The sequence below is a fragment of the Neolamprologus multifasciatus genome, chromosome 20 (assembly GCF_963576455.1).
Source record: "Neolamprologus multifasciatus chromosome 20, fNeoMul1.2, whole genome shotgun sequence".
NCBI classification, from domain to species: Eukaryota; Metazoa; Chordata; class Actinopteri; order Cichliformes; family Cichlidae; genus Neolamprologus; species Neolamprologus multifasciatus.
Window position 1 is genome coordinate 8,431,093 of NC_140458.1, and position 21,113 is coordinate 8,452,205.

Genomic DNA, 21,113 nt, shown 5'->3' on the forward strand with positions numbered 1-21,113 from the left:
GATTATATACTTTGTGACTTTGAATGAGCTTTTTAAAGTTTAACAAATAAACCAGATGATGCAATTTTTAAGAAAATACCAGGTGTATAGTTTGAGGCAATGTGAGGCGTTTTTATGTCAAGTTTAGCAGATTTATTGATCTCTATTTGTCTAGCAGACGTAAAACGACAGGAGTTGCTCCAAAGTGTTTTCTAGTCATGTCTCAGAAAACTGACATGAAAAATATTAGGTCCAGGTTGGAAAAATTAGGACAAAACAAGCACTCTATATGAAGGTACCAGATGGCGATAATTCTGGCTGGAAAAAGATGTTCAGTCATAAAGCAGTGGTAAAATGTCTGATTTTTCCTGTTGAGTTTATGAGTTGTCAAACACAAGTCATTAGCCAAAGGCTTAATTCATTTTGTTTTGTTTCATTTTAGTAAGAAAATTAGCTGCTGCAGGCCAGGTGTCTCCCCTGCTGGTTGTTTTAAAAAAAAAAGAGAGATTTAGGGTACTCCTGCTCGGCTTCATGTTTCAGCCGCAGAAGCCATGATAATCTTTTATACTTTCCATGATTCACACTTTGCTGCAGCTTGTCACGGACCCGGCTCTGGGGACTCGGGGTCCGTGGGCAGTGGGGACTAGGATTATTGTTGTTATTGTTGTTATCATTATCGTTATCATTATTATTTGGTGTGTTGTCTGCACTGCCCCTGTGCCCATCTGTATGTAGGCAGGTGGCTGTGTTGCCTGTCTTCTGGGGCCAAGTTACAGGCACCTTCAGCCCTGGGGGCGTGGCCTGACTTGAGGGCTGGCCACACCCGAAGTCCTTGCCGCACACCTGCTCCTCATCTGGGCTCGTCGGTGGAGCTATTTAGAAGAGTGATGGAGCTTCCACCGACGCTGGATTATTGAGTTTGACTCCACGTTAGTGTCATTAGTACCAAGTCCAGTGAGTACATGCCCGCGGTAGTCGAGTGTCCTGACAAGTTGCTTCTTTGTTATTTTTCTCCAGGAAGGAGCAGGAAAGACAAGAGCAGCGAGCACGGGGTGCGGGGACACACTGGAGCGAAGAGCACGGAGCACGAACTTGTGGGTGAAGACACGACACGGAAGTCAAGGGGAAAACATGGGGTTTATTCTGTGAACTATTTACACCACTGTAAATAAACGCACTGCCTTCATCACAAAGTCCTGCATCTTGGGTCCTCATTCCCCTCATCCCCACGGTCTGCCCCACAGACCGTGACACAGCTACCATGTAAGATCCTTTCCTGTTTCCTTTCACTGTTTGTCTTTAAACACTTTGAAACGTGGACACAAGGATTTGTGGTTGACCAGCTTTCCCACCGGAAAACACATCAAACAATAATACAATAAGACAAAGGAAACCAATTTATCAGCATTATATGTGTAATTACAACATTCACAGTACAAAACATAAAAAGGTTTCATGCATAACTTGTTGGACAAAGGCACAGTTTTTGTCAATTTGCCTTTAGACACCACTAAAGGTGATTTTAAATCAGCTTTGATTCATGAAGTTTTTATTTAAAAAAAATGTATTAAAGCATTAAAGTATTAGAATTAAGGTAAGTAAAAAAGGCTGTCACATGAAAAAAATGAGATAAGCCTGTCAGAGAGACAGGCAGAGCAAGAACTAGGACTACTAGGAGTAGCCAAAATAAATGAATGGGCTGGTCAGCTCAGCAACACCAAAAGACCTGAAGGACCACAGAATCAAGAGACGCCTTCATGAATGGAATTATAGTATTAGTATTAGTATTATAGTATAGTATTTACGATGAGGTCCAAACCAGTTGTTAAACTCAAGAACTGGAAGGCTAAATTACAGAAGAGTCTGCACAGTCCAGAAGTAAAACGAAACAACAACAACAAAAAAAACTTTGGACAAATGAAAAAAAAAGAGGATCTTTATCAGAATGATGGAGATAAAAAAGTACAGTATGAAGAAGAAGAAAAAAAAGCTCATGATCTGAAACATGCCACATATAGGCAATGTTATGGCATGGGCATATATGGCTGCCAGTAGAACCACGTCACTAGTGTTTTACTGGTGATGCAACTGCTGATAGGAGTAGCAGAATGAATTCACAGGGCTGTACTGCTCAGATCCAGCCAAATGCTACAAAACTGACCAGACAGCTCTGCACAATGCAAATGGGGAAAGACCCAAAGTATACTCCAAAAACAACCCAGGAATCAAGGTAACATATCTCAACCCAACTGAGCATGCTTTTTAGTTATTAAATACAGATTAAATCCACAAAAAACTACAAACAAGCAGCAGCTGAAGGTTACTGCAGTAAAAGCTGCTCAGAGCATCTCAACAAACAGAGCATTTTATCATGTCAGTGGGTTCTAGACTTCAGACTTCTGACTGCAGCGTTCAAAACAATGCTCATATGTAAAATGTTATATGTCCAGTTAACCTTGAGCCTCTGAAAATGGGGAAACTATATATAAAAATGGGTGTGATACTTAAACAGGTAATGCAAGATTTTTTTTATATAAAATGTCTTAATGTTGAAAATCTGCACTTCAATCACATATTGGTTGTTCACTTTAAAATCCACTGTGGTGGTGCACAGAGGCAAAATTACAAAAATTGTCTTTGTCTAACAATTGTGGCCTTAATTGTAAAAGGTGTGTGCAGGACCTAATGTCTTGTTGGTCAGTACAGCTGCACCTTGAGAAAAATGTATCACTGACCAGAGGGAAGAACGCAAAACATGTTAGATATGAAACAGATCTTAAGTCGGTCAGTAAGATCTTTCTCCCACAGACAGATTGTCTCACATTAATCACACACACACACACACACTCTTATGAGTCTGGCTCATCCTGTTGTTTTTAACACAGGGAACTCCCCATTGTCTTCCTTGAACCATATTATTTGTATGCGTCGCTCTTGTTGACAAAGGAGGTCGATATATGGTTATTAATAGCAGGCTCGCTTTATGGAAAAGGGAAGCGTGAGCTCTTTGGATTCCACCATCTGCATTAAACAATACCTCATTCAGCAGCAGCTGGCAAAGGGACATAGAAATTTACTGATGTTAAGGCAGAACATTGGTGGAAATGAGGATTTTCTCTTTTTTTTCTTTCTTTTTTTTTTTGGGCCACTTCCTATTGGACACCATTAAGTGCAGCTGTGAGCGGTTTCAGATCTGTGACAGGGAATAATCCCAGCATGAGAAATAAATAGCTTATACAAAAACATGCTACTCCACATTTCTTAAATATCTCTGCGCTGCAGATGTGCTGATATTCCTGTGCTGGATTAAGAAAAGCGTCATAACCAAGCTCAAGGGAGTCTTAAAGTTCATGCAAACTATGTGTTATAAGGAAATAGTGCAGTCATAAAAGTCAGTGACAAAAACTTGTAAGATTCATCGAAGTTGTGATTCTCTGCAGGTTTAATTGCTGGTGTAAATGTGAATGAGTGAATGTATGGTGTGTGTGTGTGTGTGTGTGTGTGTGTGTGTGTGTCTGATTCTGCCTCTTAGTCCTGTTGTTAAAGGGTGTTGCACGCCACAGTAAATCCCAGAGGTTGTTAGCACGCCCAGCTGCTTGTGCAGGTCTCCATGTTTCTGTCAGCGAGGTTGTTCACTGCAAACTCTTTCGCCTCTGATTGAGGAAATCCTCTGACTGTTTGCTCTGTTTGCTGAAATGAAACATCCCAATGGTTCCGCCATCTCTCCCACAGGCCCTGTACACAGAGACTTTCCCATGAAGACCACGCATGTTTACTAGGGTTTGACAGATATATAGCTCTTTGATGGGCCATAACAGTACCGGTGATTCTGTGCTAGCAGGGGGTCACGTTATAGACTGATCTAAAATACCCTGTTGTAATTTATTCCACGATAACATTGTTCCTGAAACAGTAATTAAGAAAGAGAAAGACACTTAAAACCAATCATATTATTCTTAGTTCAATTCATTTTATTGTCCAACAGGAGGGAAAACACTGAAACATAAACACAATAAAACACAGCAGGACAACCGAATACATATTACAAAACAAGGTTTATATGTAAAAACAACAAAAATTATTAAATACATTGTATTTTGAAAACTTGCACCTAAAAACAGCCATTAATTTGTGTGGTTATAATGTTATTTAGGGATTTTAAATGGTCTGCCTCACTGTTTTAGCCATGTGACAGGCTGGCAAATTGTCCAGGGTGTGTACTCTGCCTCTTGCCTTATGGTTGTCTCTAGCATGAAAATATGCAACAAACATTTCACAATTCTAGGTCCTAAAATCAAGAAAATAATCATTATATTAATTCTAAATTAATTGTGTTTTAAACACAGTTTTAGAACCAAATGTGACTGCTTCATTGTCTTTTATGACTGTAATTTTGACCACAATTTATGAAATCAGCCCTATGTTGTGCTCAGTAGGACTTGAAACTAGCAAACGAGACCATAAACTCATCAGAAAGGTATTCACTGAGGTCATAGATGAAGAGAGCTAAAGGTCCGTTTTCCTGTAGATGTCCGTGCAGTTACATTATTTCCAGTTATTGCGCCCCCCCCCCCCCCCCCACTTGACATTAGTACGAATGAAGTTCCTACAGCCATTCTAGTGTAGCTAAGGTTATCTGCTCCAAAGTGACTAACAAAGATAAAATGTGAAACTAAAAACTCAGTTTGTCATGTTTTCAGCTTCCTTTTGCAACCTCTAAATAGGGAAAAAAATCATTCTGTATAATTCTTTCATTTGGTCAAGTTGCCTTTATTTATATAAAGTTTCATAGGTGCAACATGACAGAAGTTGATCCTCTGTCCTTTCCACATGATCAGTGATCATATGACAAAAAGAACAAATTAAAATCAGTGATAAAAGTAAACATATGTCATGATAACCACAAATTTAACAGCAAGTATGGGATAACAAAAACAGGATAAACTAGGAAAAAATACCAACAAGAAAAAATCACAAGGAATAAGCAATAAAACCAAACTTAAAAGGGAAGATAGTGAAATAGTGGGACAGAATTTATTGCGGGAAACTGAGAAAATGTATCTAAATGAACACAAACACTTCCTCTAAACATCCAATAATGAACGCTTCCACATGGTGGGGAAGATTATTTTTCCTTCCCGTTTGATCTGGATAATGTCTTGTTTTGTTTTGGTCAGTTCATCTGTAACTGACTGAAATAAATCCTGTCTTTGTGAGGCACAACACGCTGCAGAGCTGCATCATGCTGCCTGTTCAATTGTTTATTTAAGGAAGCAAAAACCCCTCAAGTCTGTGCTGCTGGATTCTCACCTCAAGCCCTGGGCTTTCGCACCATGCTGACTCCTAAAGCTTGATTGTCCGTGCCTGAAACAGAACAGAGCAGTGTTAAGACGGTGTGCATTGTTCCCTAATTTCTTCTCTGGGATTTCCTTTTACCAGCTCTGCCCGCCCACCCTTCACTCTCCGTCATCCTCCCTCTCCTTCTGAAGGCCTTGCCAAGTTGTCTGGCACATGAAAACAATTGTTCTTGCATGTTTGAGGAGACACAACTGTCTCCTCGCATTGGCGAGCTTCTCCCCCGCCGAAACTCAGCTGACGGTCAAACAGACAGACTTCCTCTACCTCCTCTTCCTCCTTTTTGGGAAAGCGTTCATGTTCAGTAAAATCAGAAGAAAGGTATCTGAGCCTGGAACCACTAAGTGACTCACAACTATCAATATCTTTGACATGCAGGTGGAGCCAGGGGCCATCTCTCCAGCCAGCGAGTGTTTGAAACATGCTGAAGCAGACTCAGCAATACTTAAAATATTACCATGTGCAGGTTTATGTCTAACAACAGCTCTCTGGCAAGACTACAAAATGATGAAGCTAAGCACCCATGTGGGAATCAATACTGGGCTCCCAGATGATGCTGAAAAATGCTTTACATCCTTCCTGTTTCTGGATCATCTATTTTAACTTTTTTTCTATTTTATGTTAGTGAGGCAAGGACAGGAACACTTTGAGCTGCCGGAACCGTGATTTGTGTCTCATTTGCAAAGGTGTTTTCATAGACCGAGCTCAGTTGTACTCATTAAATTGTGCTTCCAAAATGTGCCACTTCCTCTTCTTAAGTAACTGTCAATCACCAAGAAGAACAATGAGATCTAAAATGACACCAGTTTTTCTCTACTTTTATTCATGAAGAACTCTGTACCATAAATCTGTAGTGTACAATAAAGCGCTGAGCTTCTCAATGAGAATGACAAAGAAACACATTGTACACACACAGTGCAGTTGGAGCTTTGCATTTTATTGCACAATTAAACATTATTGTAGCATCTCATACCCAAGTCATGCAACACTTATTTGGGGAAGTCCAAAACGCTTTAGCTTGAAAGTTTGGAGAAATGACCAATGTGTGAAAAATCCAGTATCCAGTTGGCTATACATACAAAAAAAAAGAGAAGAAAAATATAAAACCTTCCTTCAATGAAGATACATGATACAGCAGAAATAATTTACCTAATTTAGTAGAAAATGCTCTGTTTCTAGTAGTTTTAGGTAAGACAGCAGAGCTCCATCTATTATCGTCATGTCACAGAACATAAAACTGGCAGGAGGAGGTGGAACTGCCGTCTGGCTTCATTTAAGCTCCGCTAAAATTCTCTGCTGGGACTGGGATGTCCAAGGAGGAGGAAAAACTTACCAAAGTGAAGCGGTATCCCTTTGCAGTGATCTCCAGGTGGATCCTCTGGACGCTCGCCTGTCAGACATGTTAAACAGATCCAGACTGATTTTTACTGACTTTACTTGACTTCTTTGTTCCCACCCTTTCCTTCTGATCATCTCCGCCATCTTTTTTTTTAATCTTTCATCTTAGTAAAAACTAAAAAATTGTTGATTTGATTGAACACTCAGTATTTTGTTCGCTCACTCTGAAAAGCATCATTAGAGATCCGTACATCTGGGTCCCAGTGCCGGATGATGTCAAGACTGGCGATGACCCAAAGCCCCGCCGCACAGAGAGTTCCTCAGAGAGGTCGGCTGCGTGTTGTTTTCCCTTCCTCTGCCTACGTGACATCTTCCTGCCGGGGGGAGCCTCAGGGAGCCATCTGAGGAGGCCCGGTCCCTGAGTGAGGAGGACAAATTCGACTTATCCTGACAGAGCAGGTGGGGGAGGGACAGCAAAGGAAACTCGGACCCCCAGCATGCACCTTTAGCTGCCTTAAAATTAACTTTCCATACAGCCTCCTGTTTCACCAGGGAGCCTTCTTCTGTCATTCGGAGGACTGAGTTTGCAGTCTTATTCAAAGAGATGCCAGAAGGGAACTTGGGCTCAGCTGTGTGTCGCTGAGCTGCAATCTGCCTTTTACAGCTTTCATTACAGACTGGAGAAGAAGCCCACAGAGACTGGGCGGCTTTTGCTTTGCAGCATTATGAAATACAGACACATGGCAAATTAAAGGAAAAAGTTGAACCCTTGACCCCTACAGGTAGGGGATGTTTTTTGTGCTGTGGGGAGCATTTCACAGCCACTATTTGGGTCTGGTTGTATTTTGATTTATTTATTTAGTTAGTTATTTTTCGGGGGATCATACTGGTTTAGATAAAGTTATTGAAGGCCACGCATTGGACAAATTAATCAAAAAATGTTTATAGGAAATAAAAGCACTGCAAACATAAATCAAACTAAATACTTAATAAGCATTTAAACTACTCTTCATCTTGCCAGTTATCTGGTGTGCATGTATGTGTCTTAGAGAAAAGCTGCACTACAAATCAAGTTACAGTTCTGAATTATCACCTTTATCCATTTAAAGCCTGTTTATCCTCATGGAAAGGTGTCCTTTGGGAGGATAATGGCCCCCTCCACAGGAGTATTATGATATCTACTGGAATGCTTGAAAAGGGATAATGTGATAGATATGTGATTGATATTGGCATAGCTATGGAGATTGTGGAAGAACATGTTAGACAGTGCTCTCCAACATCACCACCATCATCATAATCATCATTATCATCATCATCATCCTCAAAATGTCAAATGAGGGAAAATCTTTTGGAAGACTGGTCTTCCTTCCCTCCAGTAGATTTTCAGGGGCTCAGAGAACAAGTGCCAAGGGACACTGGAGCTTTTCTAACAACATGTGGTGCCTGAACACTTTACTGGGACATTTTATGATAGCATTTACTTTATCTGCATTTGTCAGTGAAAGCTATCTGAATTTGCTATGTGCTACAGAAACCAGAGTGCACAAAAAGATGGCAAGCACAAGAGAAAGTTCTCTTTTGCAGCTGAAAACAAATAAAACAGTAATCATTTGTCATGCTGATAGCGATGTGAGAACCTGAATATCAAATACAGAGATGTTTCCTACTAATAAGAAATGACATGATAAAAAGATACATATCTTGAAAATCTGCTCTGGGATTAAATTTGTGTCATTTGCAGTCACTAAGTGTCACTTAGCTTTCACTTCAATACTACACTGTGACCTCTGACCTCTCACCCCATCTCCCTGTCTTTTGGGCCCACAGCAGTGATTTATCCCTCTGACATACCAACAGCTGTGTTGGGGGCTCTGAACAGAGTGTGGGCTACTATTTGCCGTGACTAATCGATAACAGACTTCAAAAAAATACCAATCATGAGTTTTGGGAAAAACACACCACTCAGTGACACTGGAAACCCCGAACCTTTTGCCGTGGGTCTGCAAGGCTTCATAAACAACACACTGGCACCATCACTGTAAACAGTGGAAATGTTTGTATGTCTGACATCTTTCAGCAAAGACATAAAAAAACATTTATACCTCCAAATTTGCTATTAGAGTCAATGTTTTCAAATGTTTATTAGAAAAGAGCAGCAATTTTGCAAACTGCAGCTGCTTATTGTTTAATTTGAAGTACTCTTTTTTTTTAAAGTGGGTGGTGAAATAGAAGACCTCAACAGATTGTTGGTCTCAGATATATACACTCCATTAATCTCCTCTTTAGTGCAGGAAATCTGAACTACATTATGATATGATTCAAATCATTTTGTTTGTGTCAAATGTGTTGTTGTTGTTTTTTTCTTTTAAAGACGGGAATTGTTTTTGTTTTATAAAATATACTTTATTTAAAATGTTGCCAACAAAAAAGACACCAAACAAAAAATAATCCACAACTTTTTAAAAAAAAAAAAAATGCACTGCATCTTTGAAAGGCTTGTGCGTAAATTTCCAGTCAAGTATAAATATCCCTTTCTTTGGTTCCATTATTTGATCCAGCATGTGTACATGTAGATGAGCACGCTCTCCAAAACCAGCTTCGACTCTTCCCTGAGAAAGTCTTTGAGGGTTTTCAGGCTGTCAGTCATTCACTGGTCTTCAGTCAGCGCGTCATTCGCAGCGGACCAAGCCCTCGCATTTTCAAACAGTCTTTTCCATCTTTGATCTGGAAAGAAAGACATTATTGGGTCATATATAAGCACTCCAAAAAAACAAAAAAAACAAAAACAAAAAAATCTGCGCCATAAAGGCTTACAAAAGCGATGTCACGTGAATAAATGTAGTTCCTACAAATCAACAACTAAGTGTTTTCCGTGGCTCTGGTTTTCTTGCAGAATTAAAAAGACACTATGTGTGAGGAGTTTAAAGTGATGGTTAAGAAATGCACTGTGTTATACTGCGAACAAACATCAGCATAAAAAATACATAGGTTAAAAAATGAGCTGCACTGCTAAGTAATAGGTATGGTGCATTTCATTGCGCACGATTATTGAGATAAAATTGTTTGCATTTTTAACCCCGCAGTTAAATCTAAGCCTTTTAAATCGAGCTCTGACATATAAAACATTTACCCCTTTTCTCTGGTTGCTCAAACAGAAGGTGCAGATGGTCCGCGGCTGCTTCTCCCCAAACTCTCCTTGCGCATGGACCCCGCCGAGGCACGGCTGCCCATCTGCGCCACCGTCTCCAATCAGAAGCACGTTGGCCAGATGAGAAATGTAGCTGGATGCCAGTCGAAGAGTTTCAATCTTGGAGAGCTTTCTATCCACGGGCTCTGTGGGTATGAGAGTCCGGAGAGCCGTGAAAGCGGTGTTGACACTCTGCGTCCTGCCTCTCTCCCTGGCGTTAGCCGCGCTCCTCTGTTTCACGACCACCGCGGAGTCTCCTTCCAGTTTGCTGGAAATCCGTCTTCGTTTGTCGGTGGAGCTACAGTAACTTTGCTCCGAACTGCCATCGCTCTCGCTGCGGTTCTCATCGTCCTCGGAAGTGACAGTAAAGTCCGAGTAGATCATGTGCGTCGCCACAGGCCGCAGCATGGCAAAAGTCATCATTGAAAAAGTTACCAGTCCTTACTCCAGATCCGCTGTGCAACCAGTCGGAAAACAACCTCAGGGACCGTCCCTACCTACATCTCAATACGGCACAAAGCCTGCTACGTACAACCAAAAACGTACGGCTCTAATAAAACTCACCAATTTCTCATAAGTCCGTTTTGCAGGGCCTATTCAGGGATGGACACAGACTACCTGGTCAGCTGGGCTCTTATAGCTTGATGGGAGGAGCTGACAGCAACATTTACAGTTACACTAGCCTCTCCAGTGAAACGGACTCAATAAACTGCGGTCCTTTCCACTTAAAGGGGAAACGTTAGGAAAGACTCAAGAGAGAGTTGTTAGAAGAAGAAGGGATCTCTGGAGACTCACAAACAGTGTGGTCACCAAAAAGGTGGAGCATATGGGAATATGACATCTAATGTAATAGCAGTAGTAGCTAGTAGGAATAGTAGAATTTATTAAGTGGCACGGCAATGTTGTATTTATTCACTTTAAATCACTTTAAAATATTCATTAAGTCTAAAAATATTAAAGTTTTTAATATCCTGATTTGCCTTGTATGTAAAACCAAACTAATAATTGTTAGTAAAGGGGAAGTGGGGTAAAAAAACACTTATTTTACTCTATTTATTTTTGTTTTATTTTATTTGTACTTATTTTAACTGTAAAGCAGCATCACACAGAAGCATTCAAAGTACAAAGTGTAGTACTGAACTAAATCTACTACATTCCAGTACTGAATCTCCATGCATGAGATGCAACCATTCTTAATTAATATATAATAAATGCTTCATTAGACGTTGCATGATTAGAAATGTTCAAAATTCAAAGCACTGATCAATGTGTAAAGCTTTAAAGGCATTTAGGTACTGAAGTTTGCTCTCTCGTTATTTTACAGTAAATTTGTTTCTGCCGCCCACCAAGGTCTGTTTCTGTGTGCTGGTGAAGCACATCGGTAAACACAAAAACTAAATTAACTTAAAGCATACACATGCAGTTTATAAAGTGATTTCTCCACTGTCATATTTGGTAGTAGTAGTACTAGTAGTAACAATGATAACAAGAATAAAGTATTTTTTATTTTTATTTCTTCTTTGGGAGAATACATTAACTATATCTACTGCACAGCAACAAACAGACTTAGACTAGCTTGAGTAAATAATACTACTGTTGTGTCCCCATATTGAAAGCTGTTTTTAGCTCTTACTGAGGATCACAGGTCACAGTGGGAGAAAGTTAAGTAAGAGTAAACAAACAATGAACAGATGATCCTGGAATCACAAGAATTTACTCAGTTGCTGCCCATAGTTTAAAAAAACAAGGTGGTGCAAAACGGATGATGAAGCCACATGAGCAGAGGCAAGTCGGCAGCACGTTCAGCCACTTCAGTGTGTCTCAGCTGCATCAACAGTCAGACACCCAAACTGTCTGCTGAGGGAGGGCTTACAAAACAAAATGAATCAAACACAGGACCCCGCAGAGCTAGAGGCTGTGTGAATGTTCAGCTTCAGAATTAAGATACTCTCTCCAGAGATTCAACTTCATCTGAATTAATTAAAAATATTATGAGCTACAGAAGATACGCAAAATGATTTTAATTTGTTTTGAAATCTGATGATCCAGTAATAACACATTAAAGGTCAACGAAGCCGCTCAACTATTAACCAACAAATTAGATTGCTGTACGGTTAATTACATCTATCGCAAAGTCTTGCCGGGAATTTATTATTATCTTTGTGCAGTATGTGAATTTGCAGCTGCTCCGGTTCACGTGCCCTACAGTAGTTTGTGAGAATTCTGACTTGGCACCAAGATTAAGCTTTCTGAGAACAACTCTCACATTTCATGGAACTGTGATAGACTTCTGTGTCTTTGCAAAAAGGAGAAGCTCAAATTATCTAGAGTGATGAAGTAAAAGCATGCCGTGTTTGCCACTCACTGAGGTCTGTATCATTGCGCTTTAGATATCTCTGAGAACAGCAGATCACACAGATGAAGGTTTTCTGTGTGAGAACATTTTGCTGTTCTGTTGATGGCTGTCAGGGGTGCAGAATTGTGTATATAAGTTTGTGGTCTTTAAAGAGGATGAGAATCGGGACTAAGATCCTGTGATTTTTGTCTGGTGAGGCTGACATTTCTGGCTTTAGGTACAACCAGGTAACCAACGCTCATATGCTTACCTTTGTTTTAGGCCAGATTGTTGTTTCCTGTTGCGTAGCTTTCTAGTCCTTCCAGGTATTTCTCATGTCTTCCTCTTGCCAGTTCCTTTTTTTTTATCCTAATGACTTTCCTGTATGATTCTATCCTTGAATTAAAATTATTTGAACTTTTTTTTCTTTTGCTGGTGTCCTGCATTCAGGTTCTCTTTTTCTATGCGCTATCTAGTCTAATGAGTCTGGTGCTAAGTTAAAACAGCTTCTGAATGGACTTTCATGACATTTAGTACACACCCTTGGGATAAACAGAAATAAACCATTGATTTTCCTTTACCAAGGACCAGGCTGCATCTGTTATTAATGCCACACACTGACATTTTAAGAAGGTTGCATTTAGTGCAGGAACTGCTACTTACAGTCACACCATGCATTTTTTTCCTGTACAAAAACACTACTACTGCAACAAAACTTAGAAAATATACTTTGTTAAATAGATGTAAATTTACTAAAGCATGAAATGGTTAGTCATTTAAAAGTGGCTTTAACCTTCTAAGACCCAAACTCTTCCACAGCATGCATTTTTAATTTCTCTTTGATATTTTGGCTAATTGGGGCCCGATGAATGTAAAAACAAAGAATCACCAGATTATTTTTTTTACCTTAATTTTGTTTTTAAGAAAAATGAGAGCCACATATGAGGATATTCGTTTAAAATTTTGATAGAACAGTAGCAGTATAATGTCCTCGTAAGTGGATATCAGGCCCTTGTAGAGCAAAATTGAGTATTTTGGTCTAAATAACCAAAAATCGATGTCCACATATGTGGACGCCAGGTCCTAGGAGGTTAATAATACTAATAATAATAATGATAATGAAGTACTTTACTATCTTGTTCTGCTTCTTGTAAAACAATATATTTGAAAATTAATCAATAATTACAATAATTACATTTCAGCATTAAAAAAAATGTTTTAGGTAGGTGTGCCTACTGGTGAGTTAACCATTACAGAACCATGAAAAATGAACTGGTTAATTATCAGTACTGTAACTATAGGGCGGCTGTGGCATAGACCTTACATTGGGTGGTGGTCTAATAAATTTGTTAAGCACTGTACATCAAAAATGGACATTTCCGAGTATTTGAATATGCTGACATGAACATTTAGATCAAAACAGATATTTGCTCAAGTGCAACTTCAAAGAGCTAGTGTCTAATGAACTCCACAATTAGAGCGGATAAAAAAAAGTTGAAAGAAATTCACTCTATTTCTTTCTGAGGTGGCAAAGGCACAGTATTGTCCAGTCTTCTATCTTTAAATTCTGATTTATGTCACTGACTGCTGTGCAGAGCATGACAACACCACTTTGGTGCTCTGCCCCATTCCTTTGATGTCCTGTGCTGCTGACACAAAACATATGATTAATGCCATTTTTAATGAATACATCCCTTCAAAGGGCATGTCTGGTGATACTGTGTTTGTTCTGCTGTCAAGAAATCCACTCATATGCTAGAAAATCAACAATGGATAGTTCCTACTAACCAGTGTTGCATGTGTATTAGCAATTATAGTTTATTCCTCTGTGACATCAAGCTCCATTGTTGTTCAAAAGCTATTAAAAAGACATCAGTGGGCTCAACACTATTGCACAATGTGACACGTTTCTTTTTTTACAATCAGCATGGGCTCTGAAGTTTATTTTGAGCTGACCTCAGACACACTTTCCTGCTGTGCTAAATACACATTTTAACACTAAATCTGGAGCTCAGAGATTCCAGTAAATGCAGTATTTTGTCCGGTTTAGTGATGTTGGGTACACTGAAAGAAACTAGCCATTTTACAGATGATGTATTGCATTTGTGATCAAATTACATCATCAGTAGCTCAAGGCTTGCAGCCACAGACAGGCTGGAAAAAATTAAAGTATCAATAGAAGGGACTTGTTTATTGTGGGTCTTTTAGGATTTGGGGGCTTTTATTTTCAGCAGCACTAAGGCTAGGTAAAGATTCATTGGAAAAAGATGCTCACGGTCATTTGACCTTAGATTTTGGGTGCATCACCCACCTCAAGAGGTTTCTAAATGTCTGTTTCGTTTCTCTTGTGTCACTTACCATCGTGTTTCTTCCTCCCATTCAAGGAACTTTTGAAATTGTAGTTAGGCTTAAAGCTTCCTTTCCTAAAGCATATAGTTAGAGCTGGATCAGGTGACCCTGAATCCTCCCTTCGTTATACTGCAATACCCCGAGGCTGCCAGCGGCTTCCCATGATGCGTTGAGTTTTGTGTGTCTTTGTCCTGTTTTCTTCCCCTAACCTCAGAAGGGACTTACTCAACCTGGTTCTGCCGGAGATTTTTTCCAAGGGAATTTTTCCTTCCCGCTGTCACCAAAGTGCTTGTTTATAGGGTTTCATCTAATTGTTAGGGTTTTCCCTGTTTTCTATATATTACTGTAGGGTCTTTACCTTTCAATATAAGGTGCCTTGAGGCAACTGTTGCTGTTATTTGGCGCTATATAAATAAAATTGTTACAGATTTTAGGTTTATGAATAAGTTTTGAGAAGATGAGTCTTGCTATTCATACTTTTATTAGCGCACACTTTCCTTTTCACAATCTTCAGTTTATGAGGGGCAGCCAATCAAAAGTAAGTTTCCATAAGTGAATGAATGGAGGGGCTGTACCAAAGCATAGCTTTTCTGAGGAAGTCCAATAATGCAAATATGGTTTTGAAAATGAAAAGAATCTGTTCCCTTTAACAATAGTTCTGTTTTGCATTAAAGTTATTACATGCAAGCTGAGCAAAAATGTTGTATAGAGTTTTTCTTTGTCCCCTGGCTGTATTATATTTAGCCGATGCCACAACAGGCGTCTTGGGCTTTTTCCTACACCTCCAACTAAAGTCTACAGAGCAATTCTAGAGAAGTAAGCAGATGTTAAATACCCAATTGATCACTGACAATGCTTTCCAATTACTTTGATCATCATTTATAGTGGAAACTCTCCAAAAGAGCCACATCGCAGCTCTGCAGGCTGAGTGAAATACAGCCTATTGTCATTAAGCCACATGAACACTTTCACAAAGCTACATAGAGTAGAAAGTTTGTGCACAATGTGTCTCTGTTTTGAGGTCAGAGGGTGGATACGGCGTTGCAAATCTGGCACAAATTACACGCCTGCAGCCACCAGCAGTCTGAGGGAATTCCGGATAGGAAGCTGTGAGAAGTCCTCATCGACTTAAACGGAGTTAAACCTAAACTCTTTCAAGAGGGTTTGGCTGTAATGCCTCCCCAAGTGGAACAAATGTGTGAGCTGGCTAACCAGAGATCATTTTTCAGCTTCATTTTAAAATGTGGACAAACCTAACAAGAAAGCCAGAATCAACTTAATAGTATGTAAGCAGTTTGACTGCACCACTGAGTCACTTTCTAGATAAAGATTGATGACTTTATAATTCATTTCAAGATGAATCTGCCACAAAAATGAAATCCACAAACATGGAGAAAAATTGATTTCTACACAGAATTTTACTGGAATATCTGACACAACAATAAGCTGGTTAGTATTGTAGAAAATTGCATCATTTTAATTCATACAGTTCTATACCATTACAGGCATATAATTTCAACAATGATAAAAATGTTTTTCAATAGGATTTGGATGCTGACGTGAAGATGATACTCCAGTTCTTTTCCAGCAGATATGACCAAAACAAAGTGAAGATGAAAGACATGTTCTGATTTTAAGTGTGTGTTTTTTGGTTGTTTTTTTACTGAATCCAAGATATTTGATGTCTAAGTGTTGCAGACACAAAGCCGGCTGTAATCAGAAAAGGTTCAAAAGCCATTCATTACTGAAGTCTAACGTTTTTAATTTTTTAAAAATCTGAAGCCACTCTAACAGCTACATAAACAAGATACTTGTTTTCCTTAATTAGTGCTTTTAATGTGAATAGAGCTTTTAAAGTCCAACATGTTTATTAACTCTTCCTAACCTCTTCATTATGAAAAGTTATTGCTTAGAGCCCCACAATCTGCATGGGCTCCCTCAAAATAGCACAAAAAAGGAAAGACAGTTAAGATACTGTCAGAACTATTTTATAAGTGTGCACATCAAAAACATGAATTTTAATATCAGTCAATTTGTTTTATAGTCTTCCATTATTATTCATGCTGATGTTGGATACAAAAATAGCCAGTTTTTGTTTCATTTGTCCACTTCTGTGTATTTGTTTCGGTGTTTCTTTTTTTTAAATATTTGTAACTACATCAAACCCTGTTCAGTGCAAAAAAGCATCACCAAATAAAAGGCTTGTAAACATGAAGCAAATACCAGTAAAAGCAATACAACAGCAAACAGCCAAAAAGTAAATGAGAAATGGAAATCCAGTCTATGGAAGTGGCGTGGCCTCAATTTATCCGTGTGCTATCCTGGTGCCTCGTCACGCTGCTGTGGTCACATAATGTTTTATTGATCAATGTGTTGCACTGTTTTAATCAATAAATTATTTCCTCAGGTACAGGAGCAGGCTCTTTAAATAATCATAAACTGTAGGCGTTTCTCTCTCTCTTTCTGAATAATGACAGCCTTCAACATGTGATTAAGCCCGGAAACAGGAAATTGGCTGAAACACAAGTCGGGCAAACAATTGGCAAGAACGTCACCAACCACCTCTCCCAAAAGCAAAATTCATTTGTGAGTTGCGTGTGTGTGTGTGTGTTAGAATCCATCCATTTGCCTCAAACAGTTCCTCTTCTTAACCCTCAAATCCCCTTGATCTGTTTAAATCCTCAAAGATAAAGTGTGCAGAACCACCCATGGAAACCGCTCCCCTGAAGCAACAGGTGCAATGTATTTTTTCATACCAGTATTGCGTGTCAAAACCCCTTTGAGGATACGGTTACTTCCAGACAGTGAGGGAGCCACAGGAAATCTTCTCACACGCGACGATTCAAAGGTGAAATTTAGAGTCCTTTAGGGGCCGCTCGGTAAAAGCTGCCCCGGGTCTCCCTTCACTTCCTTGATGGCCACAAAGGGAGATCAGCAGGTTGCTCTCAGCTGATGTTGGAAAGGCCACGACTCAATGTATAGCGTACTTATATTATTCTGTAAGACGACAGTTCCTTCCTCTAAGACTGAGGCAAAGGAACTGCTGTCTGGCTTGATTTAGTAAGCAAGGCCTGCCTCAAGGTCAACGACAACAATAAACAAGGTGCTACATAAAAGAGGTGTGCATTTATTTATGTGAGGTAGGGCAAGACAGAAACATTTGTAGTCCGAACCATAGCCTGAAGAGCGAGCAACTAATCAGGGTATTTTTCGTATGCATCTGAGATCGCCTTGGTTAAAGTATTTGATACGAGCTGACCAGTACGATGAAGGATCCTCCGCTTTCTTTGTCAAAACACAATCTGGACGGTTACACTGGGGATCACTTTGAAACAACAGAAAGAGACAGACTGACGGTAAGCACAATGAGCAGATTCAGCAAGACTTAACATCTTGCATTTTGTCAGCTTGATGTTCTCATAACACCTCACTCCTTCGGCAAGCCATCTGGTCTATAGGCTCCTTTCTAGTAACTCGTTGTCTTATGCTGTCTGGAACATCAAAATCAAAGTTGACTGTGCATGAACAACGTGGGTGAATATGACTGAAAAACTGCAGGGTTGTGTGACACCAGAGCTACAGGGATTTATAAAAAACTGAAAAACAGTAGTTTGGAGTAATTGTCTCTTAGTTATTGAAAAGAAAATATGCAGCTGCAACATAAAGTCATCCATTTGATTCTAAAATTATAACTAGATCCACGGGGACTTTCTAATACAATTCAGACAAAAATAACTTCAACCAGCGACAGGGAAGGTGTATTTAAATCTTCCTCAGTACTCAGAAGCACCTCAAGAGGTGAATTTGAAGAAAAGCCACTGGTGGATACAACAGGCTTTTTTTTTTGTAAGCAAGTGTCACAACAGTAAAAGCACATAAGTAAAATTAATGATAGCTGAATTCAGTTTCACTGCTTCCCTTTCTGCTGCCGCGCTGTGCAGGCTGGCTCGCTGTCACAGGAGAGCTTCGACAGAAATGAGAAGTTGTTCATTTTATCAGCAACAGCTGTGCTTTTTCCAACTTTGACAAGTAAAAAGTCTGCTGTGAAAACACCTGATCATCTCCAACCATCCTCCACTGGGGGGTGGGGGGGTTACTCGATTATGTTTACAGAATAAACACACTGCTACAACAACTGCTTCATCATTTAAAAGACTGACGGGGTTGAGCTGATCCACTACTTGCATTTGAGCAGCCAATAACTTTTGCTATTAGGCGCTACATTTAGCATCAAAATAATGAGTAACTGGCATTATATATGCAAAGATTTAGATGAAGCAGAGTTGAGACACCATAGAGGATGATGGAAAAGAGAAAATAGAGGTTCTACATGCTTTAAAAAAATTTTTATTTAAGTTGTATTTTCTTTACAATTTTTTGCAGCGTTGAATCGTATACATATGTAGCATGTCTTTGTTTATGTCACTTTTTAAGAAGTTTGATATTATAACAATCTTCTTCACATCATCTTTATGATATTAGCAAACAGCTGAAAATGCTGACTGGAAAAAAGCAAATGGATAAAAGGTTCATTTAATTTAAGACTGGTGTTTATTTCATTTTAAAAAATGAATCATTAATAAATGTAGGTAAATTAGTTGTAATATTTATTCCTTGATCACCAATAAAACCAGCAAAATTGAGAGCTTGTAGTAAATTATTTTATATAGGGTTATACTTTTAAAATTGGGTTTATGGAATAGTTGGTGCCTCGTTTTTAACTCATCTCGCCTTTCTCCTTACATGAAGTAAGATGATCGACAACAATTCTGATGGCTAAAGAACCAAATGGGACAGGCGAAAAAAAAAAAAAAAAAAAAAAGATGATCGACACTCTCACTTTTGTCTATTGTTATTGGGCTCGATGCTAAGGTTTCATTTTATAGCCAAGATGAAGATGTGCTAAATTCATTTTCTCTTTCATACTTTCACACTATAAGTCGATTTAAGTTAAAAAACAAAACAAAACAAAAAAACCCCAACTTATCTTAAGCCCAATCTCAGCCGTCATATTTTTTAAATAAAGAACTTTAAGAAAACTGTTAAATGTGTATGTGCAGATGGTATTTGGCAACATTAAAGCTATCACATGATTAACATGCATACATGTAAGCTGTTTCAAATCACAAAATGTAACATATTTAACTAAAGAGCTACATTTCCCCCTGCTGGCAAAGCCTTTGCTCCGCAGTCACTAACAGGAGAGTTACAGCCATATTATGTATGATCCACCTGAGGCAAGTACATTTGAAGCGGGGGGTGGAAATCTCCAAGCTGCTCCAGCATCACCGCAGATCAGGCGTTGAAGCCCCCAAGTAAGTGCTTAGGTCTGTGATGTTAGATTTGATGATCTTTGCTGGAATGGTCTGCACGTTCAACCTCTGATAGGCAGCAAACCTGTGACAGCCTCCAAAGGAGTAGTAGTAATTTCCTCCCTCGCTGCCTTTGATCCAGAGCACATCAATAGGAGGAACAACGCTGATGTCTGCCGTCTCCTGGAAGGAAAGATAAAGTGTCAGTTAAAGCCTACAACAAGGTGTGGAGTGAAATTTAAGCAAGTACGACAAGAAAATGTCTTAAAGTAAAAAGTGTCATACATATATTCTATTTATTGCCTCTTCTGATAAACCAAAGGACTATAATAATTCTAAAATCTTCCCAATAAAGTGAGGAAGGAACTATTTCTAACTAAATATATATTGATTTTTGAAGAAAATCCCACCCTTTAACACCAATCCTGTGTAATCTCTATCTATCTATCTATCTATCTATCTATCTATCTATCTATCTATCTATCTATCTATCTATCATACTGAAACAATGTCCTATATTGTGATTGGCTCAAAATTACAAAAGTCAACACTTGATAAAATACCAGCTTCTTTTGATTTTCTTTTTAATGAGGTGACAGCCACTTTTCTATAGTATGTTTTGCATACAGTGAAAGTGGAGGAAGCAGAGAAGCCATGCAGGTTAATGCAGGAAAAATACGTGCCATGTCTTCAGCTGGACCGGGGGCGCCAACGGTCTTTATCACAATTACGTCATTTATTGGGAGGAGTTGGGGCAGTGTTTGGGAAGTTAAAAAGGCACTTGGAAAGCAAAGATGTTTTCCAATGTTTGCAGATGTTTGTTTTGTTTTTTTCTTGTAACGCAACAGTGCCTAGTTTAGAGTATTTGGCACTGTTATAGTAAAACCTGTCACTACAGAGGTGTGTAGCTAAACTGAGTAACTCAGCAGTGCAGTGGGCCAATATTTACCCTGAAACGTCATAATCCACAAACAATGATAACATAAAACAACCGTGTCACCCTTATTGTGTCCATCAAGCTGTGGACTTTCTGCTCGTCCAGCACTGGAGGAAATGGTCTGATGATGACCTGCATCGGGATGTTATGGACCTCCTCCACGGTGTCCGAGTGAATCGACCTGTTGTCGGTGCTTTGGTCACCGACCGCCGGTCCACGGTCAGTGGGCGCTATCGACATATTTCTGCCGGTTAAAAACACCAGCTTCAGCGGAGATTTTGCACCACAGTACAGCCGAAACATTTAGCATACCCACCGACT

The 21,113-nt window shown here is 39.3% G+C and overlaps 2 protein-coding genes across 6 annotated transcripts; both read right to left on the minus strand.

The window, feature by feature from the left end:
* Positions 1-1,238: 1,238 nt before the first annotated feature.
* tcf15 (transcription factor 15) lies at positions 1,239-10,609 on the minus strand. Of its 4 annotated transcripts, XR_014871493.1 has the most exons (4): positions 9,803-10,609; positions 6,896-9,396; positions 6,668-6,724; positions 1,239-5,343 (listed from the first exon to the last, which is right to left on the minus strand). XR_014871493.1 is itself a non-coding variant. In XM_085145593.1 (2 exons), the coding sequence occupies exons 1-2, from the start codon at positions 10,280-10,282 to the stop codon at positions 9,334-9,336; spliced, it is 543 nt and encodes a 180-aa protein (XP_085001719.1). In that variant the 5' UTR covers positions 10,283-10,609; the 3' UTR covers positions 1,239-9,333. The 4 variants fall into 4 exon arrangements, 1 of the variants encoding a protein (XP_085001719.1); XR_014871492.1 differs by having other exon boundaries at positions 1,239-6,724; XR_014871491.1 differs by having other exon boundaries at positions 6,668-9,396.
* An 8,466-nt stretch (positions 10,610-19,075) lies between these two features.
* srxn1 (sulfiredoxin 1 homolog (S. cerevisiae)) lies at positions 19,076-21,095 on the minus strand. 2 transcript variants are annotated; one of them, XM_085145597.1, is made up of 2 exons: positions 20,925-21,095; positions 19,076-20,038 (listed from the first exon to the last, which is right to left on the minus strand). In XM_085145597.1, the coding sequence occupies exons 1-2, from the start codon at positions 21,093-21,095 to the stop codon at positions 19,829-19,831; spliced, it is 381 nt and encodes a 126-aa protein (XP_085001723.1). In that variant the 3' UTR covers positions 19,076-19,828. The 2 variants fall into 2 exon arrangements, with proteins under 2 accessions (XP_085001723.1, XP_085001721.1); XM_085145595.1 differs by having other exon boundaries at positions 20,856-21,095.
* Between the last annotated feature and the right edge of the window lie 18 nt (positions 21,096-21,113).

Coding starts and splice junctions, on each gene's coding strand:
- tcf15 (XM_085145593.1), bottom strand. CDS start 10,282: ATGATGACTTTTGCCATGCTGCGGCCTGTGGCGACGCACATGATCTAC. Junction 9,397..9,802: donor TGAGCAACCAGAGAAAAGGG/GTAAATGTTTTA, acceptor CTTTCTTTCCAG/ATCAAAGATGGAAAAGACTG.
- srxn1 (XM_085145595.1), bottom strand. CDS start 21,095: ATGTTTCGGCTGTACTGTGGTGCAAAATCTCCGCTGAAGCTGGTGTTT. Junction 20,039..20,855: donor GCTTGATGGACACAATAAGG/GTGACACGGTTG, acceptor CTTTCCTTCCAG/GAGACGGCAGACATCAGCGT.